At 37.5% G+C, this 24053-nt stretch overlaps 1 protein-coding gene across 1 annotated transcript; it reads left to right on the top strand.

Annotated features, from left to right (window-relative positions):
* The first annotated feature begins 1409 nt into the window (after positions 1 to 1409).
* Positions 1410 to 22788, top strand: LOC107764607 (uncharacterized). The gene is made up of 5 exons (XM_075233204.1): positions 1410 to 1637; positions 1734 to 1897; positions 1971 to 2051; positions 22093 to 22216; positions 22316 to 22788. The coding sequence occupies exons 1-5, from the start codon at positions 1515 to 1517 to the stop codon at positions 22361 to 22363; spliced, it is 540 nt and encodes a 179-aa protein (XP_075089305.1). The 5' UTR covers positions 1410 to 1514; the 3' UTR covers positions 22364 to 22788.
* Positions 22789 to 24053: the final 1265 nt, after the last annotated feature.

Genomic DNA, 24053 nt, shown 5'->3' on the forward strand with positions numbered 1-24053 from the left:
GCAAAATACAGCGAAAGGGAAAACAAAAAAGGGTATAGTTAAGTTCCTTAATTTCAGGCGCTACTCCCTTAATTAAAGGCACTTAACTAAGTCCCTTAATGAGATGTATATAAATTGTAAATAATATATAGTTACCTTTGGTAAATAACAAACTTTAAAGAATCCGGGTAATTAAGCTAGCGTTTCGACATAGATTTGGTTGAAAGTTGAAAAAATGAGTTTTTGAAGATGAGATGAAAAATAATTTTTGAAAGTTGAAATTGTATTTGGTCATGCATTTTATTTGAAAAGAATTTGAAGTTTTGTGGATTACAATAATAATATAATACTCATAATTAATAACAAGAAGAAGGTATAAACTTGATGAATGGTACGAAAATTGTGCTTTCAAATTTCGTATCTTTAGCACTGAGAAATGATGTGTAGTTTGTGTTTGGTACAAAACTACGGAGAATCAGCTAAAAATTGAATTGTGTTATAAAACAATAAAAGTAGAAGAACAATATTGCAGAGAAAGAGAGAGAGGAAATTCTTATTGAATTTTGGGATGATTTACAATGGGGTAAGACCCCTCTATTTATAGGGGGAAAATGACTTAGCCACAAAGTAAAACTCTCTACAAGATAGACATTCACTCTAAATAGAATTCTATTCATAACACTCCCCCTTGAATGTCTACTTGATAAGTAATGTGTCTCATTAAAACCTTAACTAAAATAAAACCCAATGGGAAAAAAATTCTAGAAAAGGAAAAAGAGTACACATGTTTAATAATACGCCTTTTGGTTTATGGTAGAATGTGCCTCAATTGCACTAATTCTTGTCCAATACAGGCCACAAGATAAAGATTGGAACTTCTCAATAACCCTCTTTTGGCCAGAGACATTCTTGGTAATGATGAGATATTCAAGATTATTCTCATCTATTGTCTCAATATGATATCCATTTCGACGGATATCTTTAAAACTCAACAAGTTCCTCTTGGACTTGGAGGAGAACATTGCATTATCTATGATAAGTATTGTTCCTTTAGGCAGAGTTATAGTAGCTCTTCCAGAGCCTTCAATTAATTTACTACTACCAGAAATTGTAGTAACATCTGTCTTACACATATTTAAATGAGAGAAATATTTTTTCTCTTTGAATATTGTATGTGTCGTACATGAATCAATTAAACAAATATTTTTACAATTGAACTTTGATCCAAGTTTGCTTTGTGGAATATCCATATTTGCTTAATCTTCTTGAGACGGTAGAGTCTCGTGCGCTGATAACGTGTTATAAAACAATAAAAGTAGAAGAATAATATTGCACAGAAAGAAAGAGAGGAAATTTTTATTGAATTTTGGGATGATTTACAATACACCCCTCTATTTAGTAAAACTCATACACATTCACTCTAAATCCTAACAAATTGTCCTTTTTTTTTTTCAAAAAATAAAGTTAACTTCACAAAGCAAGAATTGAAGAGCGTGTTTCTCTCATTCATCTCAGTTGCAGAGCGTCCTGCTGCCATGGAAGCTTACAACAACGAAGAATTCGCAGTTGGATGCATTTTATCCATCAAGACTTCTTTAGGCGATGAGTTTGAAGCCCAAGTTATCGCCTTTGACAAACCCTCCAACATCCTCGTCCTTCATATCCTTTAATTCACATTTCCCATTTGATTTTATTGTTTTTAACTTTCTTTTTTATTGGTTCTTGAAATTTCCTTGACTGTTTGTTTGAAATTACAAGAAGGGGTACCTGCATCAGGGCCAAAGAGAGACATAAGGTTATTGAAAGCCAACTACATTAAAGAGTTCAGTTTTCTTGGTCAAGGCCAAGACCCACTTGATACCAATAAATGTTTTCTTGATCTCAATAGCCTTCAATCTAGAGAAGATTCTGCTATTAGGTGAATTTCCTTCTTCGGGAAAGATGCTATTCTATTTTGTGAATTGGGAATTTATTTAATTGAATATTTGCAGACAAGCGCAGATAGATGCTGAGAGATTTGGCGTTGGTGTCACTGCTGAAGCTCAGACTATATTTGATGCTTTGTCTAAAACGTATGTGCCTTCTCCTCCTTAATTTTTTTTAGTAGTTTCTTGTATATCTTAATGCCAAATTCACTAATTACTTACTGCTGTTAGAAGTAAAGAAGTACTAATAGATTGTAGATAGTAAAGAGTTATTCCTTATTGCTTATATTAAGTTTGATTTTTCTTTTTGGTAAATCTTGCACTCAAAACCCCCAGCGTATGAGTCAGCAGTGGCCCTTTACTGCGTTGCTTCCTTAACCACTCGAACTGCCAATATCTTGGTTGGAAGTGGAGTCCTCTTGCCACTAGAGCAACCTCATTAATCAAGTCGGATTCTTATTTGATGATTGCATTGATGTACTCAGTTCCCTATTGTACAATATGGTTACGCATTAAATGCCAACCGGTGTATTCTGATTCACTTTGTCCTATAAATAGCAATGCAAAATTGGAATTGCTGCTTCCACTGTGCTCCTTCCTAAGACCTTACTCCTTTTCTTTTTACACTGGCCTTCTCAGTGTAGAAGATGTGGCATTAGTTTGAAAATGCTTTCTTATGCTGACAAATCATCTTCTCTGTAAAGGCGTTGCGCCGTTGCCTCCACCAACATAGAGGTAGTCTAAATTCCGAAAGGAGAGTATTTCTGACTTCCACTTACATATTCTTGCTTTCTGGTGTATCTTCAAAAGTAAGATGGTTTAGTGGTATATAGGTGACGAGAAAGCTTTTTTTTGCTCTTTGTGTTCACTCAAGAAGAGAACTTCTGTATAGGTGTATGCTCATATCTTGTTTTTAGTTTCAAAGAGAAAAGTATAATTTTCTTTTTGGGAAATGCGCCGTAGGAGAGGACGCTAATAGAAACAGACGCGCTACAAGAGATCAAGCAGCAAGAAAGTGTGCACAAGAAGTGCAGGAAGTCTTTGCTTTGTTAAAACACAAAAATAGTCTCTAATGCTAACAAAAAACCATAGGCTCATCATACATTACCCCATAAGTTACGTATGAAAAGAAAAAGAAAAATACATTAATAAGTTTAAGAAAAATCACTCTCCTGTAAGTTTAAGCGCTTGTCAAGCTATGTTTTTAAACTAGAGGATGAAGGCTTAAAAGTCATCATAATCTGGCATTGATTTAACCAAAGTAAGAGATACGACTCTTTGTATTGATTGCTCTTGTATTTTTTGACCTTTCCACTTAGCTAATAATAGTGTCGTCCTGGATTTGATTTCTCCAGAACATACAATTTAGCAATATGTTGCAAAGGTAAAAGATCTTTTTGAAGATGTTGTGGACAAACCTTACGCTCATTTCACTTCAAAAAGTTCATCCAAATCTTTAATTTGTTCCCTTCAGGATCCCAACTGTTATTGCGTACGGAACACAGGATCCAGCATTCCATCCATTGTTGTACTTTGAAATTTTCGATTAGATGATTGTTAGTGGTTAATTCTCGGTACTCACGAGCATCAATTCTCCTCTAGTCTCTTTCTTCCTTGAATTCTCTCACGCTATCCCCAAAACTCCACATATTTTTGGAGTTTGATTTATAGAGTAACTTGAGTCTAGTTCTTAATGGAGGCAAAATGTAATTGAAACCAATTAACAAGGAGAAAATAGATGAGAAGGACAGTCATTATAGGTTAAGAAAAGTCCTTTGAGCTTAGAGAGCTAGGAAGTAGCTTACAAATGTTGTATGAGCTATTGAGAGGAAGGAAAACTTTGTTAGTCGGATTAAAGTCAACTTCAACATCCTACAGTAGTTATGTAGGCGATGGGTTTCACATCATAAGTGAAGGAAGGCGATAAATCTAAACACATTAGATAGCGCGTAAATCATAAACAGAAAACTTACTTGTTCTTCTTAGCAGAAGACGGATGAACCGTGGCTTGAATTACTGGTCGGTAGTGGTTGTCACAGTATATTGGATCAACCCCCTAAGCCACTGTCACTACCCGTAATTCCCACTGTCGGGACCGTGATGGTGCCTAACATTTCACTTGCTAGGCAAGACAACGTTAGAACAATTTATCCATTTTTCAACAGTTTATATTAAATAATGAGAAAGAACTGAAATAACTGCAATAATCCAAAGTAAAGTGCGGGAGCTATAATAACTAAAATATCTGATACAACCCTGGACCTAGTGTCACAAGTGCACGAGCTACTAGAATAGTACAAACAAGAGTCTGAAATAAACATAAAGCTGTCAGAAGGAAAATACACAGCTAAATAAAAGGAAAGGGGACTCTAGGAGCTGCGGACGCTGAGCAGCTGTACCTCAAGTCTACCCAAGCTGGCCAATCCGAGCACGCTAATAACCACCACTGGACCGACTCCAAAAATTGCACAAGAAGTGCAGTGTGTAGTATGAGTACAACCGACCCCATGTACTTTGTAAGTGCCGAGCCTAATCTCGACGAAGAGTGATGAGACTAAGGCAGGTCACTTAAACTACAATCTGTACGCAGTATATAATAAAACAGGAGAAAGAAATACAGAACGAAATAAGACGGTTAACTGAAGAAAATAGCTAAATCCTTAAAGGAAAACAGTACCGATCAGAATACCAATCGTTAGAGTTCCACATGAAAATATTGAGAACCAACACAGTACGGAGAAATAGAAGCACATAGGTTGTTGCGGCGCGCAACTCGATTCCACCGTACAGCACAATCCTCCCTTATTCCACGTAATAATATCACAATCATAAACAAATAAATATATGTTGCGGTGCGCAACCCGATCCCATTATATAACAAAATCAGTATCATAATTCACCCTTATTTTACCGTATCAATCCATCTTATTTCACCGGTTGCGGCGTGCAACTGATCCCACCATATCAGTACAAATTCACCCTTATTCCACCATATCAGTACAAATTCACCCTTATTCCACCATATCAATCCACCCTTATTCATCCGGTAAGGAGATTAGTGGAGCAGTACAGGGAGAGGAAGAAGGATTTGCATATGGTGTTTATTGACCTTGAGAAGGCATACGATAAAGTTCCGAGGGAGGTCCTGTGGAGGTGTTTGGAGGTTAGCGTTGTCCCGGTAGTGTACATTAGGGTGATTAAGGATATATACGATGATGCTAAGACTCGGGTGAGGACTGTGGGTGGTAACTCGGAGCATTTCCCTGTGGTGATGGGGTTGCACCAGGGATCGACTCTTAGCCCATTTTTGTTTGCCTTGGCGATGGATGTACTGTCGCGTCACATCCAAGCGGAGGTGCCTTGATGCATGCTATTTGCCGATGATATAGTATTGATTGACGAGACGCGTAGCGGAGTTAATGCGAGGTTGGAGGTTTGGAGACAGACCTTGGAGTCTAAAGGTTTCAAACTAAGTAGAACCAAGACAGAATACTTGGAGTGCAAATTCAGTGAGACCCATGATGCAGACGTAGAGGTTAAGCTTGATGGTCAAGTTATCCCCAAGAGAACGAGTTTTAAGTATCTCGGGTCTATTATCCAGGGTAACGGGGAAATTGATGAAGATGTCACACATCGCATCGGAGCGGGATGGATGAAGTGGAGGCTTCTTCCGGTGTTCTATGTGATAGGAATGCGCCGTTAAGACTTAAGGGTAAGTTTTATCGAGTGGTGGTTCGGCTCGCTATGTTGTATGGTGCTGAGTGTTGGCCAGTCAAGAACTCCCATATACCGAAGATGATAGTAGCAGAGATGAGGATGTTGAGATGGATGTGTGGGTGTACTAGGCGAGATAGGATTAAGAATGAAGCTATCCGGGACAGAGTGGGAGTAGCCTCCGTGGAGGACAAGATGCGGGAGTTGCGGCTGAGATGGTTCGGACATGTTAGGAGAAGAAGCATTGATGCCCCTGTCAGGATGTGTGAAAGGTTGGCCATGGAGAGTTTGAGAAGGGGTCGAGGTAGGCCTAATAAGTAGTGGGGAGAAGTGATTAGGCAGGACATGGTGCTGCTTCAGCTCACTGAGGACATGACCCTCGATAGGAGGGTGTGGAGGTCGAGGATTAAGGTAGAAGGTTAGTAGGTAGTTTATAGTGTTCACCGATAAGCTTAGTAGCGTGCATGTCCCTTCATATTCTTAGATTTTTATTAAGATATATGATTTTGTTCGCCTCAGGCATTGTATTCCCTGTTGCTATTATTTAATACTACTTTTCCTTTATCTCTCCCTTTTTTCTCTTCCATCTTTCTTCCTTCCTTGCTTCCCTCTTCTCCTTCTTGCCCTTCCTGAGCCGAGGGTCTATTGGAAATAGCAATTCTACCTGTATTAGGTAGGGTAAGGTCTACGTACAGACTACCCTCCCCAGACTCCACATATTGGGATCAAACTGGGTTTTTTGTTGTTGTTGTAACAGTTAAGATAGGGAAGGAGATAATTAAGGAAAAACGGAAAATCAGGGAAAACAAGTAATTCAGAGGCGCATAAGCACTCGTCACCTCGCATATACACCACAACACATGAAATTCACATTGCACATAGTCCGAAGGTTCCTAATTCCCTCAAATCAAGGTTAAACTCAACGGTTACCTCACTCCCCAGTCAACTCAGAGCTCTACCGGGGCCTTTCCCCTAGAGTCCACATCCAAACCACTCATATCTAACCACAATTGACTCAACAAATATCAAAATTGCTAAAGGAATCAATTACAATGCATAAATTTAGAATTCTCACAATTTTCCCCAAAAAGTAAAAAATCGACCCCGGACCCACTTGATCCACTCGTCACCTCGCATATACGCCGCAACATATGAAATTCACATAGCACATAGTCCGAGGGTTCCTATTTCCCTCAAATCAAGGTTAAACTCAGCACTTACCTCACCCCGCAGTCAACTCAGAGCTCTACCAGGGTCTTTCCCCTAGAATCCACCTCCAAACCACTCGTTTCTAACCAGAATTGATTCAATAATATCAAATATTGCTAAAATCAATTACAATGCATAAATTTAGAATTTCCACACTTTTTCCCAAAAAGTTAAAAATTGACCCCGGGTCCGCTTGGTCCAAGCCTGAAATTCGGACCAAAATCCGATTACCCATTCACCCCCGAGCCCGATTATGTAATTTGTTTCAAAATCCGACCTTAATTTGAGGCCTAAATTCCAATTTTACAAAAAATCCCTAAATCTACCCAAACCCCCAATTTCTACTATGAAAATCCTAGATTTTAGGTTGAAATCTTATAAAATATAATGGAAGATTGAAAGAAAATAGGTTAAAATCACTTACCAATGAATTGGGGAAGAAAAGTTTTTGGAAACATCGCCTCTAGGGTTTCTAGATTTGAAAATTTGAAGAATGAGAGAAAATCCCGTCAAATTCAGATTTTGATCGGGTGCAGGTGTCGCAATTGTGACCTGGGGTTCGCAAATGCGGATAAATCTTCGCAAATGCGAAGTCTCAACATTCGTGAATGCCTTCGCAAATGCAAACAAAATGTTCGCAAATGCGAACCTGAGGGGATCGCAATTGCGTCCCCGAATCTCGCAAATGCGAAAGTCCACCGCAGTCCCCTGCTCGCAAATGCGAAGTCTTCTTCGAAGTCTGCAGATTTGATGCACCAGAATTCCATTTAAGTTCAAAAATCACTCCGTGGCCTATCCGAGACTCACCCGAGCCCTTGAGGCTCCAAAACAGACATGCACACAAGCCTAAAAAATCATACGAACTTGCTCGCGCGATCAAATCACCAAAATAACACCTAGAACTATGAATCGGACACCAAATCAAATCAAATTTTCAAGAAAACTTATGAACTTCTATTTTAACAATTGGACGTACGAATCACATCAAACTAACTCCGTTTTTTCACCAAATTTGACAGACAGGTCATAAACATAGTAATGAACCTATTCCGGGTTGCGGAACCAAAATACGGACTAGGTATCAGCAAAGTCAAACATTGTTCAAACCTTAAAAGTCATTAAACCTTTAAACTTTTAAATTTCAACAAAAAGCGATAACTCAAGCTAGGAACCTCCGAATTCGATTCCGAGCATACGCCCAGGTCTCAAATCAAGATACGGACCCATCGGGACTGTCAAAACATGGATCCGGGCCCGTTTGCTCAAAACCTTGACCGAAGTCAACTCAAATAGATTTTTAAGGCAAAATTTTATATTTTATCAATTTTAACATAAAAACCTTCTGGAAGAACACCCGGATTGCACACGCAAATCGAGGAAGGCTTAAAGAAGCTATTAGAGGTTTCGAAACACAAATTTAAAGTTTAAAACTCTAGATGAGCTATCGGGTCATCACAACCACAATCTAAAGCCTACTCTGATTTGTGGAGAAGACTAAGTGTAGGAAAATACTGGGTATTCAGTATTTATAGAAGTACACAATATGTGTACTTATATAGGGGTAACTAGGGTTATAGTAATTACTAAAATTACTGGATTTTGCCCTAGTGGGCCCTAAGAGCACCCCTTATGGATGGACTCTTTTTCCTACATCTCCTACTCACACATAATGGGAGTGCTCATCTTGTTTGAGAAACATATTCTCATCTCATCTCCTCAATCGTTCATACATGGAAGTAGACCGTGCGACCAACATACTGTGAGAGCTAAGTGCTATACATCTGTTAGGAGTATATAGACTCTCATCGAGTGCAAACGTGCAAGTAGATCATAAAGTATGCAGTACCCTAGATCATATAAATCACATTTGATATAGTCTCAAAATCTCATATATCATTATTTCTTATATTCACAATCATAACTTATAAGTTATAATTGGTGCACCAGTGAATACAAATAAATGAGATTCGATCAATGATCTTCCTCTTCCCACGATCCCCTTAACATTAGTTTAATTGCTTTTTCAAATATGCTCCGCTAGACCAAATCTATGTTCATAGTCCTTTGGAAACACACTAAGATAGCTAACATCTACTAAGTCTCAAGTATCTGATCGGAGTCTTTGAGGGTACAAAATCTTGAGCCACCATAAAAGCTCTAGGTCTCACACAACAATAAGTTGAAAATGGACTTATGTTAACCCAATTGATCGTCATTAGCACACATGGTGTGAAACACGTGCTACAATATTTTCTCCTTTTTTTAAAGGAGCATATGTCTTTGTCTCATAAAAAATGTTGTATAGATGATATTTAGACACCATAAGTATCTAATGTGAGTTTCTTGATCTACAATATCATTTTTAACTCACATCTGGCTCACAAAGTAGACTAGGTAAATATTTTCACCCTAATGACCTTATGTCATTGTTTAAGCGACATTCTGATTTTAAGAGAATAGCTCTCAAATTATCCTTATGATAATTTGCTTAGAATCATGTCTCATCGCCTAACATCACTAAGATAAGAAAGCAGTTGCCTGTGTGAGAAGGCCAACCTCTTGTCTACTCGGCATACTTATCAAATAAATGAACAAAGAATGCATATAACATTCATCAATAAAAATATGCAGAGGTATGTAAATCAACTTTATTGATAATCAAGGAACATCAATTTTGTGAACACGGGAAAATAGTAACAAAATGAAGTATATCAAAGTCTACACAAGCCTTGAGACCTAGTGTGTCTCACAAATGTATCTCTAGACAAGGGCTTGGTCAAAGGATCTGCTAACATATCTTTTGTAGACACATACTTCATATTCACTAAATTGTGTCTAACATGTCTCTCGCATAGTTATACTTGATATCTATGTGTTTGGTTTTACAATGAAACTTAGGGTCCTTGGTAGAGAATATTGCAGCTTCACTGTCACAGTAGACTAACACTGGTTCAACATTTTTTGCAATATCCAACAAGTGTTCCAAGAACTTTTTCAACCAAACAGGTTCTTGTATTGTTGATGCTAGAGCCACATATTCGGCTTACATCGTAGATAGTGATACACATGATTGTTTCGTACTACTCCATAATATGGCGCCATCACTGAATAAGAAAACATATCCTTAGGTAGACTTCTTTTCGTCTAGATCTCCTCCATGATCAGCATCACTGTATCCAACTAATCGCAGATCTTTGCTGCCTTGGTAACAAAGGGCACAATCAGCAGTTCTCTTTAGATATCTCATGATCTTCTTTATTGCTTGTCAATGTGCGAAACCTAAGTCGGTTTGATATTTACTTACCAAGCCAACTGCTTGACAGATATCAGGTCTGGTGCACACCATAGCATGCATTAGACTTCCGACTTCGCTTCTATAAGAAACTCAGCTCATTCTTTCTATTTCTTCAGGAGTGTTAGGACACATCTGACTTCCAAGGCGTAGCCTTTACTAATAGGAGTATCAACTGGGCGACTATTTTGCATATTAAATCGCTGAAGAACTTTTCTAATGTAATTCTCTTGTGAGAAATACAATAATTTTTTTGGACAATCCCCTGAAATCTTAACTCCAAGAATATATATAGCTTCACCCATATCTTTCATCTCAAATTGAGATGACAAACATGACTTTATGTCTATAAACTCCTTATCATTTCCAGCTATAAGTATGTCATCTACATACAATGTTAAAATCACAAGCTTGTTCCTTGATCTATTCCTTTCTATTGTGTATACTGTATACCCTTTTGCCACCAGTCGAGCCTTATATCTCTCAACTGTGCCATCAGCCTTAAGCTTAATTTTGAGAACCCATTTGCTCCCAATTGCTTTGCGTCCTTTAGGGAGGTCAACTAATCCAAACTTTGTTGACTCTCATAGACTCTAATTCATCTTCCATTGTTTTTGTCCATTTATCCTTAGAAGGGCATGAGAGAGCTCTTTTACATTTTTAGACTCGTTTTCTTCTTGTAGGAGCATCATAAATACTTCACCGCCTTCAACATCAAATCGTTGCCTGACTAAAAGGTTTTCTTGCAGATTTTTCAACTAGACAATTTTTACAAGTGGACAATTCCACATGTTCAATGTTGGAAAGCAAACCTTGTTTTGCTAACCTTTGCATTCTTTTTTGGCCAATATGACCAAGTCTAGCATGCCATATGTTTACATCACTATCATATTTATGTGAAGAAACAAACAGAAAAACTAGCATTATTATTAAATAAATCCTAATCGAAATCCATAAAATTAAACCTCCGGTCACATCACCAAAACCAAATAAAGTTGAACCAAAAGTCAACTTGGCAGAATTGCCATGACAAAACAAGTCAGACCCTAGCTTAAGCAAGACTGAAATTGAAATAACATTCCGGCGAATTGTTGGTGCAAAGAGAACATCATGTAGTATTATGTTTCGACCATCACACAGGATTGACTTGCATGTGACGTTCCCTTCAACAACAACTTTATTGTTGTTGCCCACATATATCCACTTTGCTCCACGTGGAACTCGCCGAAATTCAACAAATGCACTGTGTTCCCAGGCTATGTAGTCCGTTGCTCCTAAGTCTACAATCCACAAAGGATTAGATTCAGTTAGAAAAACAGAACTAGAAACACAGTTCATTAATTCGAGCATCATGAAATACCTTTCTAGGTGGCTCAGAGCAATCTCTGACATAGTGACCCCTTTTGTCACAATTATAGCATTTTACTTTAGCAACTTTGACACGTTTGGGACGTCTATTCTTGCCTTTTTCAATCTTTGCTCTTTTAGTAGGCTGGGCTTGAGGTGGCCCTCTCTTATTTCCCCAGTTCCTTTTCTTTGAATCGCTCTTGGTTTTGGAGGTTGTTGCCATGTGCAACTCAGCTATTGGCTTTGCAGCCTCAAGTCGTTCTTCCTCTAACTCAAGATGCCTCCGGACATCTTCCAGAATGTGATTCGCTCATTATGGATCAAATGCATTTCATATGATCCCAAGAACTAGGTAAAGAGCGTATGACAACTTAGGATTTGTTGTTCATCAGTCAACACATGACCAACATCTTTCAACTCCCCGATCATATTTGTCATTTGCCTCATATGTGTTTTCGTTGAATGTTCTGGGCGTTTCTTATATGAATCAAATTTGATCGTTAAGGATCGCAACCTTGTAGTGGAACATGTACCAAACCTTTTCCTCAAAGCATTCCACAGATCCATAGCTCTTTGGTGATCCTTAAACTCCCTTAGGATGTCATCATGCAAGGTGCTCAGCAACGTAATGCGAGCGATGGAGTTCTTTCTCTTCCAACTGTCATAAGCTTCACGCTCATGCCTATGCTGAGCAGTGTTGGCTTCCTCAGGCTCATTCATGACATTGTTAATGGCCTCCAGAGCCTCTTGCTCCTCTAGCACATACTGGACTTTCAAGCTCCAAATTTCATAGTTATTGCCATTGAGTTTCAACCCTTTGTTGAGCTTAGCAACGATGTTTTTCGAAGCAGTAGTCATTCTTTAACAAAATAAAAAATATCATGAGGATCATATAAAAATAAAAAAATAACGCAAGGCACTATGTTCAACATACGTACAGAATGACATAGTGCCTTGCGTTATTTTTTTAATTTTTATATGATCCTCATGATATTTTTTATTTTGTTAAAGAATGACTACTGCTTCGAAAAACATCGTTGCTAAGCTCAACAAAGGGTTGAAACTCAATGGTGACAACTATGAAACCCGGAGCTTGAAAGTCCAGTATGTGCTAGAGGAGCAAGAGGCTCTAGAGGCCATTAACAATGTCATGAATGAGCCTGAGGAAGGCAACACTGCTCATCATAGGCGTGAAGCCTATGACAGTTGGAAGAAAAAGAACTCCACTGCTCGCATTACGCTGCTGAGCACCTTGGATGATGACATCCCAAGGGAGTTTAAGGATCACCAAAGAGGAGCTATGGATCTTTGGAATGCTTTGAGGAAAAGGCTTAGTACTTGTTCCACTACAAGGTTGCGATTCTTAACGATCAAATTTGATTCATATAAGAAACGCCCAGAACATTCAATGAACACATTTGAGGCAAATGACAAATATGATCGGGGAGCTTAAAGATGCTGGTCATGTGTTAACTAATGAACAACAAATCCAAGCTGTCATACGCTCTTTACCTAGTTCATGAATCAAATGAAAATGCATTTGACCCATAACGAGCAAATCACAACTCTAGAAGATGTCCGAAGGCATCTTGAGTTAGAGGACGAACGACTTGAGGCTGCAAAGCCAATAGTTGAGTTGCACATGGCAACAACCTCCAAAACAAAGAGTGATTCAAAGAAAAAGAACTGGGGAAAGAAGATAGGGTCACCTCAAGCTCAGCCTACTAAAAGAGAAAAGACTAAAAATAGCAAGAACAGACGTATCAAAGTTGCTAAAGTGAAATGCTATAATTGTGACAAAAAGGTCACTATGCCAGAGATTGCTCTGAGCCTCCTATAAAAGGTATTTCAGGATGCTCAAATTAGTGAACTTTGTGTTTTTAGTTCTGTTTTTCTAACTGAATCTAATCCTTTGTGGATTGTAGACTCAGGAGCAATGGACCACATAGCCTGGAAACGCAGTGCCTTTGTTGCATTTCGTCGAGTTCCACGTGGAGTAAAGTGGATATATGTGGGTAACAACAATAAAGTTGTTGTTGAAGGGATCGGCACATGCAAGTCAGTCCTGCGTGGTGCTCGAAACCTAATACTACATAATGTTCTCTTTGCACCAACAATTCACCGGAATGTTATTTTAGTTTTGCTTAAGATAGGATTTGACTTGTTTTCTCATGGCAATTCTGCCAAGTTGACTTTTGGTTAACTTTATTTGGTTTTGGTCATGTGACCGGAGGTTTAATTATTATGGATTTGGCTTATGATTCATTTAATAATAATGCTAGTTTTTCTATGTTTGTTTTTCACATAAATATGATAGTGATGTAAACATATGGCATGCTTGACTTGGTCATCTTGGCAAATAAAGAATGCAAAGGTTAGCAAAACAAGGTTTGCTTTCCGATATTCAACGTGTGGAATTGCCTAGCTGGAAAATCTGCAAGAAAACCTTTTGGTCATGTTTTTGCTGACTTCTGGTTCATGATGAGTTTTAAGTGGACATGGAGGTCCGAGTTATCTAAGCAAATCAACCGACAGTTTCAGGTGGTCCAGCTGCATGTAACTATAATAAGGTGAAGAAAGTACGGAAACAGTACATGAATGAAGACCAAAATTGAAATGGAAACCTTTTTCGCCGCTTCGTGTACTAGGAGGAACTAGGAAGCAGAGGTACCCCCTCAACTCTTGACCCCCATAGCAACAGCAACAGAAGAGTTTGGATGGGTGAAGAAAAATGTTGTAAAGTTGAACAAACAATTGGGAGTACAGTTCCAAGACTTTGAAGAGGAAACACATGCCTTATTTGAAAAAATAAAGAGATATATACAGGAAAAAATGTAACTTCTAAAAGCTTGTGTACACAAAGCAAAGGTGAGTCAGGGAGCTAAGGTAACTGGAATTTATTGTTAAACTGTTAATAACTAAAACAATAGCTCCAAAGGAAGAGACAAGAAACTCTCTCGATCAATGAAATGAAGATTAAAACCTCTATAAGAATGTTAGAAGATATTGGAAGGTCAGAGGATTGAAATAAGTAAAGAGAAGTTGAGATGGCTGTTGTGCAGAACTTGAAGTAAGTGAAAATAATGGAGGCATAAATCATGCAAGGCCAAAAATGTGGAACTGCCAGGAGAATGAAAGAACATTTACAGTTTCTTAGAAAGTGTGCTTCAAACTTTATTTGGTTCTTCACCGGTGCCATAAGGGGACTATGCACTTTGGAATTTTCCAGGGGCGGTAGGAAGGGACTTCACTCTGACTAGTTTCACTGAAGTCGGATTATAGATTTCATTCGGGAAGTGAAATTGAGTGACATTTAATTACATGGTGGTAGATCCACGTACTTAGGGATAGCAATGGCTTTAAATCTAGAATTGACAGGCTTTGATATCAACGGGATGACAATTGTTCGAATTATAAGGCAAAGTACACTCCCGAGAATACACTCAGACCCATTGTTGTGAAGGAAAAACGACAAGCCCCTTTTCGCTTAAAGCGAGAAGCGAAGCACTCACTTTTTTGAAGTGAAGCGGAATTTTTAAAAAAAATACTAAAATAAATACTGCAAAGACAACACATGTAACCGTAAGCAAATGTTCAATACTTCAATGTAAAAATTAAAGAATAACATCAATTGAAGCACAAAATGAGCATCCTATTCTTCTATAAGATTGTCAAATTCTTGTATTCCACTATCATTATTATATTGCTCGTCTTCTTCTTCTTCTTCTTCAACTAGAGACACAGTAGCTGCTTCTTTTCCTTTCCTTTGTGAGCTTGAAGTTGAAGTACTCCCCTTCAAACCATCAATCCTCTCCCCAATTTTATGTGCCTCCGCAACATCACCCCAAGTGAAATTAGAAGTTTCCTCAAATACTACCCTTCAAACCATCAATCCTCTCCCCAATTTTATGTGCCTCCGCAACATCACCCCAAGTGAAATTAGAAGTTTCCTCAAATACTTCTTCATCTGCATGATCTTCCGGGACTCCAGTTAGCCATTCATTAGCATCATCGATGTTGTCCAAACTAATTGGATCAATTATATTGCGAGCATTGTAAGGACGCCTCAATGTTCTATTGTACTTAATGAAGACTAGATCATTGAGATGCTTCAAGGTTAGTTTGTTCCTCTTTTTGGTATGAATCTGCAAATAATAAGTAATTAGTAAGATTAGGACAATTGAGATATAATTTAATTATCTCAATGTACTAAATCTTTCTTCTTAGTTCTTACATGTTCAAACACGCTCCAATTGCTTTCACAGCCGGATGAGCTACACGTTAGACGTAGAACTTTGATGACAAACTTTTGTAATTCTGGAGTGGAATGGCCATATTGCTTCCACCATTTAACTGTAGAAGTAGAACAAATATTCAAAACATAATATTTGTAAAGAAATAACTTATTAACTATAAAGCAACATATAAGAACTCGCTCACCTGGTGACTTCGTCCTTCTTTGTCTAATAGCCATGTTTTTTTTCCAAAAAGTTGCTCAGCATTCCTACAAGTACTAAATTGCTCTGTTATTTTATCTTGATCGGATTCTTTAGGTATCAACTTCTCAATACATTCAACGTATCCATTCCACAATTTTGCATCTCCTATAATCCTCTTTTTATTGTCATAAAATAGTTCCGGGTTCAAAACAAGCCCAGTTGCATGCAAAGGGTGATGAATCTGATCTGTCCACCTTTTATCTATGATCTCAATGACTCTTTTATATTTTCTTTTATCACTAAACGAGCCTCGAATAGCCTCCTTTACCCTATCCATTGCTTCGTAAAGGTAGCCCATTGTCGGTCTTTGCTCTCCACCCACCAAATGAAGCACTTTAACTAAAGGACCACCAATCTTCAATGCATGAACCACATTAGTCCAGAATGCATTAGAAAGCATAATATCTACAGATTCTCTCCCTCGAGCTTCCCTTCCATAGGCACTGTTAGCGTACTCATATGAAACAAACAACTTCAAATTGCTTTTTTGCTCATATATCCTATTCAAAGTCAAGAAAGAGGTAGTAAATTTTGCCTTTGCAGGTTTCACCAAGCTTCTTTGTTTTGTGAATCTCTTCATCATATTCAATAACAAAGGCCTTTGAACAATATAGGAATGCACTCTAATTGCCTGATTAAAGACTGTACGGAAAGGTCTTTCCTTGAAAATCTCACCAAAGATCAAATTAATGCAATATGCTGCACAAGGAGTCTTATAAATATACGGGTACACTATAGACATCAAATCGCCAACTTTAACATTTTCACTGCGTTGTCCGTGAAAACTTGAACAACATTTTCTGCTCCAATAGAGTCTATTGTACTCTTGAACAAGGAGTACATTTTGGTTGAATCAGTAAAAGAGTTGCTTGCACCAACGGACTCAAGAAACAAGCTTCCCTTGGAAGAATTCACCAAGATATTGATGATCATTTTTCCATTTCTTGCCGTCTACCTATCCATCATAATGGAACAACCAAACTTGTTTCATTCTACTTTGTGCTCCTTCACGATTTTGTTAGTTTTTTCTACCTCTTTTTTTTAGATATGGACCTCTAACTTCATGATAAGTTGGAGACTTCATTTCTAGACCATATTGTCCTACGGCCTCAATAAAAGCAGAAAAAATGTCAGTATAATTAACACAATTAAAAGGAAGACCTACATCATACATCCACCGCGCAAACATTGCAATTGCACTATCCCTCAAAATCGATTTGGCATCAATTTTACGATTACTACTTTTCTCTCCCATATCTCCTGATTTTTGCGGGAAATAACAATCCATAAGACCTTTAGTCTTACGAGTAGATCCACAACTTGAAGACTTTGTTTGTATCCTTCCCCCCTCTTGTGATTTTAATGGCGACGAACAATCGTCACCTTTTTCTATTTCGTCATCGTCATCATCAGGATTATGCACTTGTTCTTGTTCATGATGCATTTGAGTCTTTTAACTCTTTTTTTTTAAGCTATGCTATCATTTCTTCCTTCACATGCGGCGGAACTTTAGGACAAGATACAACGTTTGGATCACCACCGATTAGATGAAATTTTTGACAATAGATTCCCCCATTCAAAATCTTGTCACAAAAAAGACATCTAATTGCCATCTTGTTGGTCTCGTTAACTCTTACAGAATAAGCCCAAGCCGAGTCTTTCTATCTTCTTTTGGTGCCATTAAAAAAACAACTGAATAACACACAAAAATGGATGTAAGAACTAAGAATAAATGAAATGAAAGAAAATGGCGTATGTATACGAAATAAATGGCAGTAATTGAAACAAAAAAAGTTGGGCAGCATTTCGCTGAAATTTAAGACTGAAACAATGAAAGAAAAAGGAGAGGAGAATGAGAAAAAGAAAAAATTTACCAGCATTTCGCTGTTATCCTGAGACTGAAATAGTGAAAGAAGAAGAAAAAGAAGGAGGAGGAAGAGGAAGAAGAAATCACATACCTGGGCTTGAACATGATGAACTTGAAGTTGAAAAGAGCAGAAATGCGAACCTAGTCGCCTGTTTTGCTCTGCCGCTCGACGATGTTTTAAAAAAAGAGAGCTTTTTTAATTTTTAACGTAGGCAGCCTTAATACATAGAAGCGCTCGCTTCTGTCGCTTCTCGCTTTTTTGCAGAAGCAAACGCTTTACTCCACCTGCTATGCTTCACATCACAGAAGCGATCGAGTTCCCGCTTCGCTTCGCGCTTTAAGCGTTGAAGTGAGCGCTTTTCACAACACTGCTCAGACCACACATCTATTTAACAAATCTGTTGAGAGAGGCGCATAATAAAATCATACTTTGAGTTTGAGAACATGTGATTGAGAGCCAGAAGGCTCTTTATACTTGGTGGAGAAATGGTGATCTTCTAATAGGAGAGATAAACTTAGTGTTGGCCAAAATGACTAAAAATGCGGACAAAGGATTTAAGGTGCGGAATGTCTATGTTTATGGATGAATAGACCCAAAGGCTTCCATTCGACAAAGCCTTTGTTGTCTGGGTTGAGAAAAATGAGGAAAAGGAGTTGTTTCGGAGGAGATGGCCTTAGGGAATGCTCATTTCAAGGAACTAAATGAACTTACCAAACTGAAGAAATTTCCTTGAGACGAAGATCTAGATGCTTATTATTGCTTAAAAAAGGGGCAAAATAAATTTTTCTTAAGAAATGAAAAATACTTATAAGAGACGTAATAATTACTTGTTAGACGAATCGTGAATGCTGACTCTTTTGAGTAACTTGATTAAACAGAAGATCTGCAGATTGTATGAAGCTTTGTTCCAAGAAACAGAAGCAAAATCTGATTTATGGTGATTAAGCAGGAAATCAGGATGGTCTTAATGCGAAATCTGCTTCTGTTTCTAGACCCAAATGGTACTTGTGCTTTGCAAACAAATCATGGATTCAACTTTGATGGCCAGTAAATATCTTGATCTGAGATTTAGGCGAGAGGAAACGTGTAAATCTAAAAAATACAATAACTATGGATGTGTTTGGTAGGACGGAAGTCATTTTCCATAAAAAAATTTCTCTGAGGATGTCATTTTTTGGTGTTTGGTATGACGGAAGTCATTGTTCAAGGAAAATATTTCTCATCAAAAGGAGAATATGTCCCTATGAGCAAAAGTCATTCTCCATGCTTTGATCTTAACTTTTAACTTTGGATTACTTGCTCCAACTAACATTTATACATTATTATTAACTTTTAGTTCATCAAAATACTCCCTAATTTGCCTACATTATTATTAATATTTAGCATATTTTTTGAAGAATATCCACTCACAATCAAACATCGAAAAACATTATTTATATTCTATGGAATACTTTTTTCATTGAAAATGACGTCCACACCCTATGTAAATTGATCTTTCCTGTTATATACAATGAGAGGTGTGTGTTTGAAGATTAATCGATTAATTGGATTAAAATGTGGAAATCTGCATTGGTTCACTATCAGTAATAGGGAGCTCCTGGTTTTTTTCCATCATATAGATTGCAACAGGGAGAATCCCACTATATTATAATTGATATGCTAAACATAGCAACGGAAAAGAATGGGTAGTGGGGTTGGGGTTGGTTGATAACTCTTTTTCCCATTCTGTGGCAATGAGACATTAATCCTATATAGGAAGAAGAGATTAATACTATAGCGGAAGAAGAAATACAATAGATGTTTCGTAAAAGCTGTTTTATTTGTCTTTGAGGATACACAGGTATCTGAACAAGAGCTCCTTATTTCCGGTGAATGTAGGAACTTCCTCAAATGGTCTCTATTCTAGTGCGTAGACTGGGTGAACTTACCACAATATATGTAGGACTTCCTTGGGTTGAAAGTTTAAGGAATCCTAAATCTGGCAAAGGGTTATTGAGAAATTTGAGAGAATTACCCACCTGGATAAAGCAAAACTTATTCTAGCCAGATGATTGAGAATAATAGTATACTATATAGCATCCTCACTTATATTATTTTCTGTGTTCCCTATCTCAACAAAAGTGAGAGGCAGTTGGATAGAAGAGCAAAACAACTTTCTATCAGATAGCAACTCTTTTTTTGTTTTGGTTAGAATTCATCTTGTGAAGTGGCTCCATCTTTACAACATACAAAAATGTAGTTCAACAGTTAAGAATCTCAAAGTGAAAAATAAGAGCCTACTCTATGTATAGTTTCGAGATTCAACAGTGAACAAGATCAATTATGAAAAAAGGTAACCAGGCTAAGCAAGCCCTTGCTGTTTAAGGTTCTTAGCATTAAACTAATTGGACTTTAAAATTTTGGGTTTAGAATTTAATATTCATTGAGGGACAGTTCCATTATTCACCGAATCTTGAATCATGCGCCACTGATCCTCAAGGATTTCTCGTTTATCAAAAAAATTAAAGGAGCTTATGGGAGGACTTTAAAAATCTGGTGAAATCAAAAGCTGGTGATAGGAGAAAGATAATATTGTGGTATGACGCTTGGGTAGATGATGTCCCATTGAAGGAAAGCTTTCTTGATCATTTTAACTTTGCTGCTACATATGAGTGATGTACTTTCAAGGTTTTGCACCTCTCAAGCACAAAGAAAAGAGAAAAACAAAAGCACGCCGCAAAAGTTTTTCACGAAACTAGCGAAACTGTTCTTCAAACTTACTTTAGAAAATGTAAGATGAAAAGAAACCTCACCCACACGTTCCTCAATCCCAGAAGATTGCAAGAAACGTTGAGTAAGTGAAGAAGAGGAAACAAAAGAGCCAATCACGTTTTTGAAGCTAATGCTCAAAGAAACTAATCACCAATGTTTATTTTCAGCATATTGAGCTCTTTAAATAGGCCTTACAATTAGGAAAATTGATAAGGTTAAGGAAAATTAATCTTAATTAAACTAGAATAAGAATAAAGTTAAGAAAACCTATCCTAACTAAAATAGGAAAAAGTATTCTAGTAAGAATGGGATACCAACTAACAATCCTAGTTTGACTACAACTACAAATATAATCCTACTAAAACAAGAATTAAATTACTAGGAAATAAGAAATCTTAATCTTTAAGGAAAAGAAATCCTAATATTGAATGGATTCTTGGCTTCTTGAATTTCTTGGATTCTTGGCCTTCTTCATCTTGCATCATTCTCCCCCTAGTTGAAAAAGACTCGTCCTCGAGTCTACAGCAGTTCACTAGGTGGGTGAAGAGAGCTTACATTGGATATTTACTAGGGCAACCCCAGAGTGTAGTTCTAGCTGGGGCGAAGAAGTTGTTGCACCAAACATTGTCCTATGAATGTTGGCTTGATGTACTTTGAGTTTGTTCACTAGGTGGTTTCTAGGTGTGAGTTTTACCGGACACATTAATTTCTGGCTTGGTAGTCTAACTTGGTTAAATGACCTGTTGAATATTCCATGACAAATTAAGAAAGAGATTTTTTTGATAGAGAAGAAAGTTTGATATTTTTTGGCAGAAGATTAATATGATTGTTGATTCATTTTGTTTCTTGTCATTTAGAAGTGTTCATTTTAGATTCTAATGATAATTTTGACTGGACTTTTAGTGGTTATATAATGCTTCTGGATGTTATACGCTTGCTGATTGGCTATCGGCCCCTTAAATTTTATTATTGGAAGTCCACCAACCAAAGATGAGATATAGACGGAAGCTTAATCTGATGCAAGGAAAACAGTTGAATAGGTTTCATATGGTACATAGATTGTAGCAACTCAGAGAGCATAGGATTATTCATCCTACAAGTTAATCGTATAGAGTTTTGGATTTCTGTCCTTGTCTGGTTAATATTTGGAATCTCATTTACAATTTCTATTCTTTTGAAACAATATAGAGTAGATATGTATGACGATAAGCATGTATAAATGAGGCACTTATCAAGAAAAGCATGTATAAATGAGGCACTTATCAAGAAAAGCATGTATAACTGACGTCAAACAATATGCATGTACAAATGAGCAGCCACAATAGGTGCTTTCTGATAAATCTCCATCAGGGCTGGCTTATCTAGTGTCCTATACAAATATTGATCGCAGTACCAGTCTAGCTTTTTTATACGAGTTATGTGAATCGTGCTGTGCATGTGTAGGATACCAATTCTGGTGACATTACGATATCTTCTGTGAATTTTGATGTCATTGTTCATGTAACCAGGTTGCCTGTGCGCTGGGACAAGACTGTGATCGTTGTGATGAATGAGGTGCGTGTTAGCAGTCCATATCTTCCTGAATCTGTTACTGGAGGCACTCCGGCTGCTAATGAACGAGTGCGGAAAGTGGTAAGATACTTGTTTTCTCTCTGATCAAAGAAAATATACTAAAGACTAATCCTATTTTTGTGGGTAGTTGATTTCATTCATTGTGGTTTTTCCATTCAGCTTGTATTGGAGAGGAAGAGGTTGCAAACCCGCAATATTGGACAGTGAGAATTCTTACTGTGTTGTTTTTCTTTGGTCCGAGGTGTTCTTTGCATCATTAGCCTACTGAGTAAACAAATACCAGAGCGTTGCTAAAAATGCGAATCCTACTCGAGTGAAGATGTATCCGTGTCTCTCCATCTGTAAGAGGTTTGAAAAAATAGTGACTGGAGTTGCTCTCTCCCCCACCCGTCCCCCAAAGAAAATACAGCAAATTTTTCTTCATTTGCTTGTCTCGGTGAGGTAAATTTCAATTTGCCATATTATGTTTATGAGGAACCAAAGGTTGAACTTGAAGGATTGGTGTCTTCTAGTAAAAACACAGCTTTGGGGATGAGGGATGAGAGGAAGTTTTCCTTTCCAATCAGAATATTAAAATTTGGAATCTTTGATTTTGTTTACTGATTTTCATTCTCCTTTACCTGGAGGGTAAAAAGAAGTTGCCAGTTAGCAAAGAAACGGTGTTCTGTTGTACTATATAAATGAAAGAGGAACAACGCAAATTGCATTTTCTAGAGACAGTTTTTTCTTTTATAATTTTTTCTAAGTGAGTTTTCAGGCCAGCTTGCTCGATTATTCCAGTGTACCTTGTTACCTCCCACTAGCACAAATTGTCGGGTACCTCTTCCCACTAATGCTTAGGCAGACCGCATGAAACACTTGGTTTTTTTACTTGCGTCGGAATTCAAATTTAAGACCTCATGATTCTTCTTTGTATTGTCGCACTCCTTGAGTGCGTTTTCTAGAGGCAGTTTCATGAACATTAATATGCCATGCTGGTTTTCAGACGTATTGAGAAGCTTAGAATTGATTATGAAAAGCCCTTCTCATTTTCCATATACTGATTACACAGTTTGACACTAAGGGGTTCGATGCAATGCAAAATACACAATCCGTACAAGCATGCCCTACCAATCTTAATCAAATTTCGGCAAAGTTTTCCCTAAAAAATGAGAAAGGGAGCCTTGGCGTAAGTTGTTACCATGTGACCAGGAGGTTACGGGTTCGAGCCATGAAAATAGCCTCTTGCAAAAATGCAGGGCAAGACTATATACAATAGACCCTTGTAGTCCAGTCCTTCCCCAAACCCTGTGCATAGCGGGAGTGTCTTTTTTCTCTAAAAAGTGAATATCCCATGGTTCTGCAGTCCTGTCATATTTCAAGCAATACCTAAATATCTCAACCATAACTTTCCACACTTCATGATAAGGTTATTCAGCATATCCACATTCGCGCAACAATTTTTACAGTGGAAATGAGGATCATGCAAGCTAAGTGAGTCATATCTAACTTTATTAATTTTTTTTAAACCTTGATTAACTCATAGGTAAACATGTACATAAATCATACTCAATGTAACAACACTTTCCAAACCGTAGCATAATAAATAATCATATCTGCATTATGAGTTCCTATCCTTCCATATCAATTACTGATAACAATCATGTGAGAAGTATTTTAAGATAGAATCCATATAAATCGCATCTTCACTGTGAGCACACATGACATCGACAGAGGTCTGGCACCAACCATGTCAGTCCACTGGCGGAGCCACCTTTATCACCCCTTTCCTCTGATAGTTAAATTGTGTAACTAGGTATTTTATTTATTTATGTATATATATTGAATTCCCTTGACTTTATCGTGTGTTTAGTTCTTTATATTTTAACTTTTGTTAGTGAAAATCCTACTTCCAACG

Source organism: Nicotiana tabacum, chromosome 16 (genome assembly GCF_000715075.1).
Source record: "Nicotiana tabacum cultivar K326 chromosome 16, ASM71507v2, whole genome shotgun sequence".
Taxonomy (NCBI): Eukaryota; Viridiplantae; Streptophyta; class Magnoliopsida; order Solanales; family Solanaceae; genus Nicotiana; species Nicotiana tabacum.

Bases quoted from the DNA above. Each gene is read 5' to 3' on its own strand.
- LOC107764607 (XM_075233204.1), top strand. From the start codon at position 1,515: ATGGAAGCTTACAACAACGAAGAATTCGCAGTTGGATGCATTTTATCC. The intron at 2,052-22,092 runs GTATGTGCCTTC...TCATGTAACCAG, and splicing joins TTTGATGCTTTGTCTAAAAC to GTTGCCTGTGCGCTGGGACA. The intron at 22,217-22,315 runs GTAAGATACTTG...TTTTCCATTCAG, and splicing joins ATGAACGAGTGCGGAAAGTG to CTTGTATTGGAGAGGAAGAG.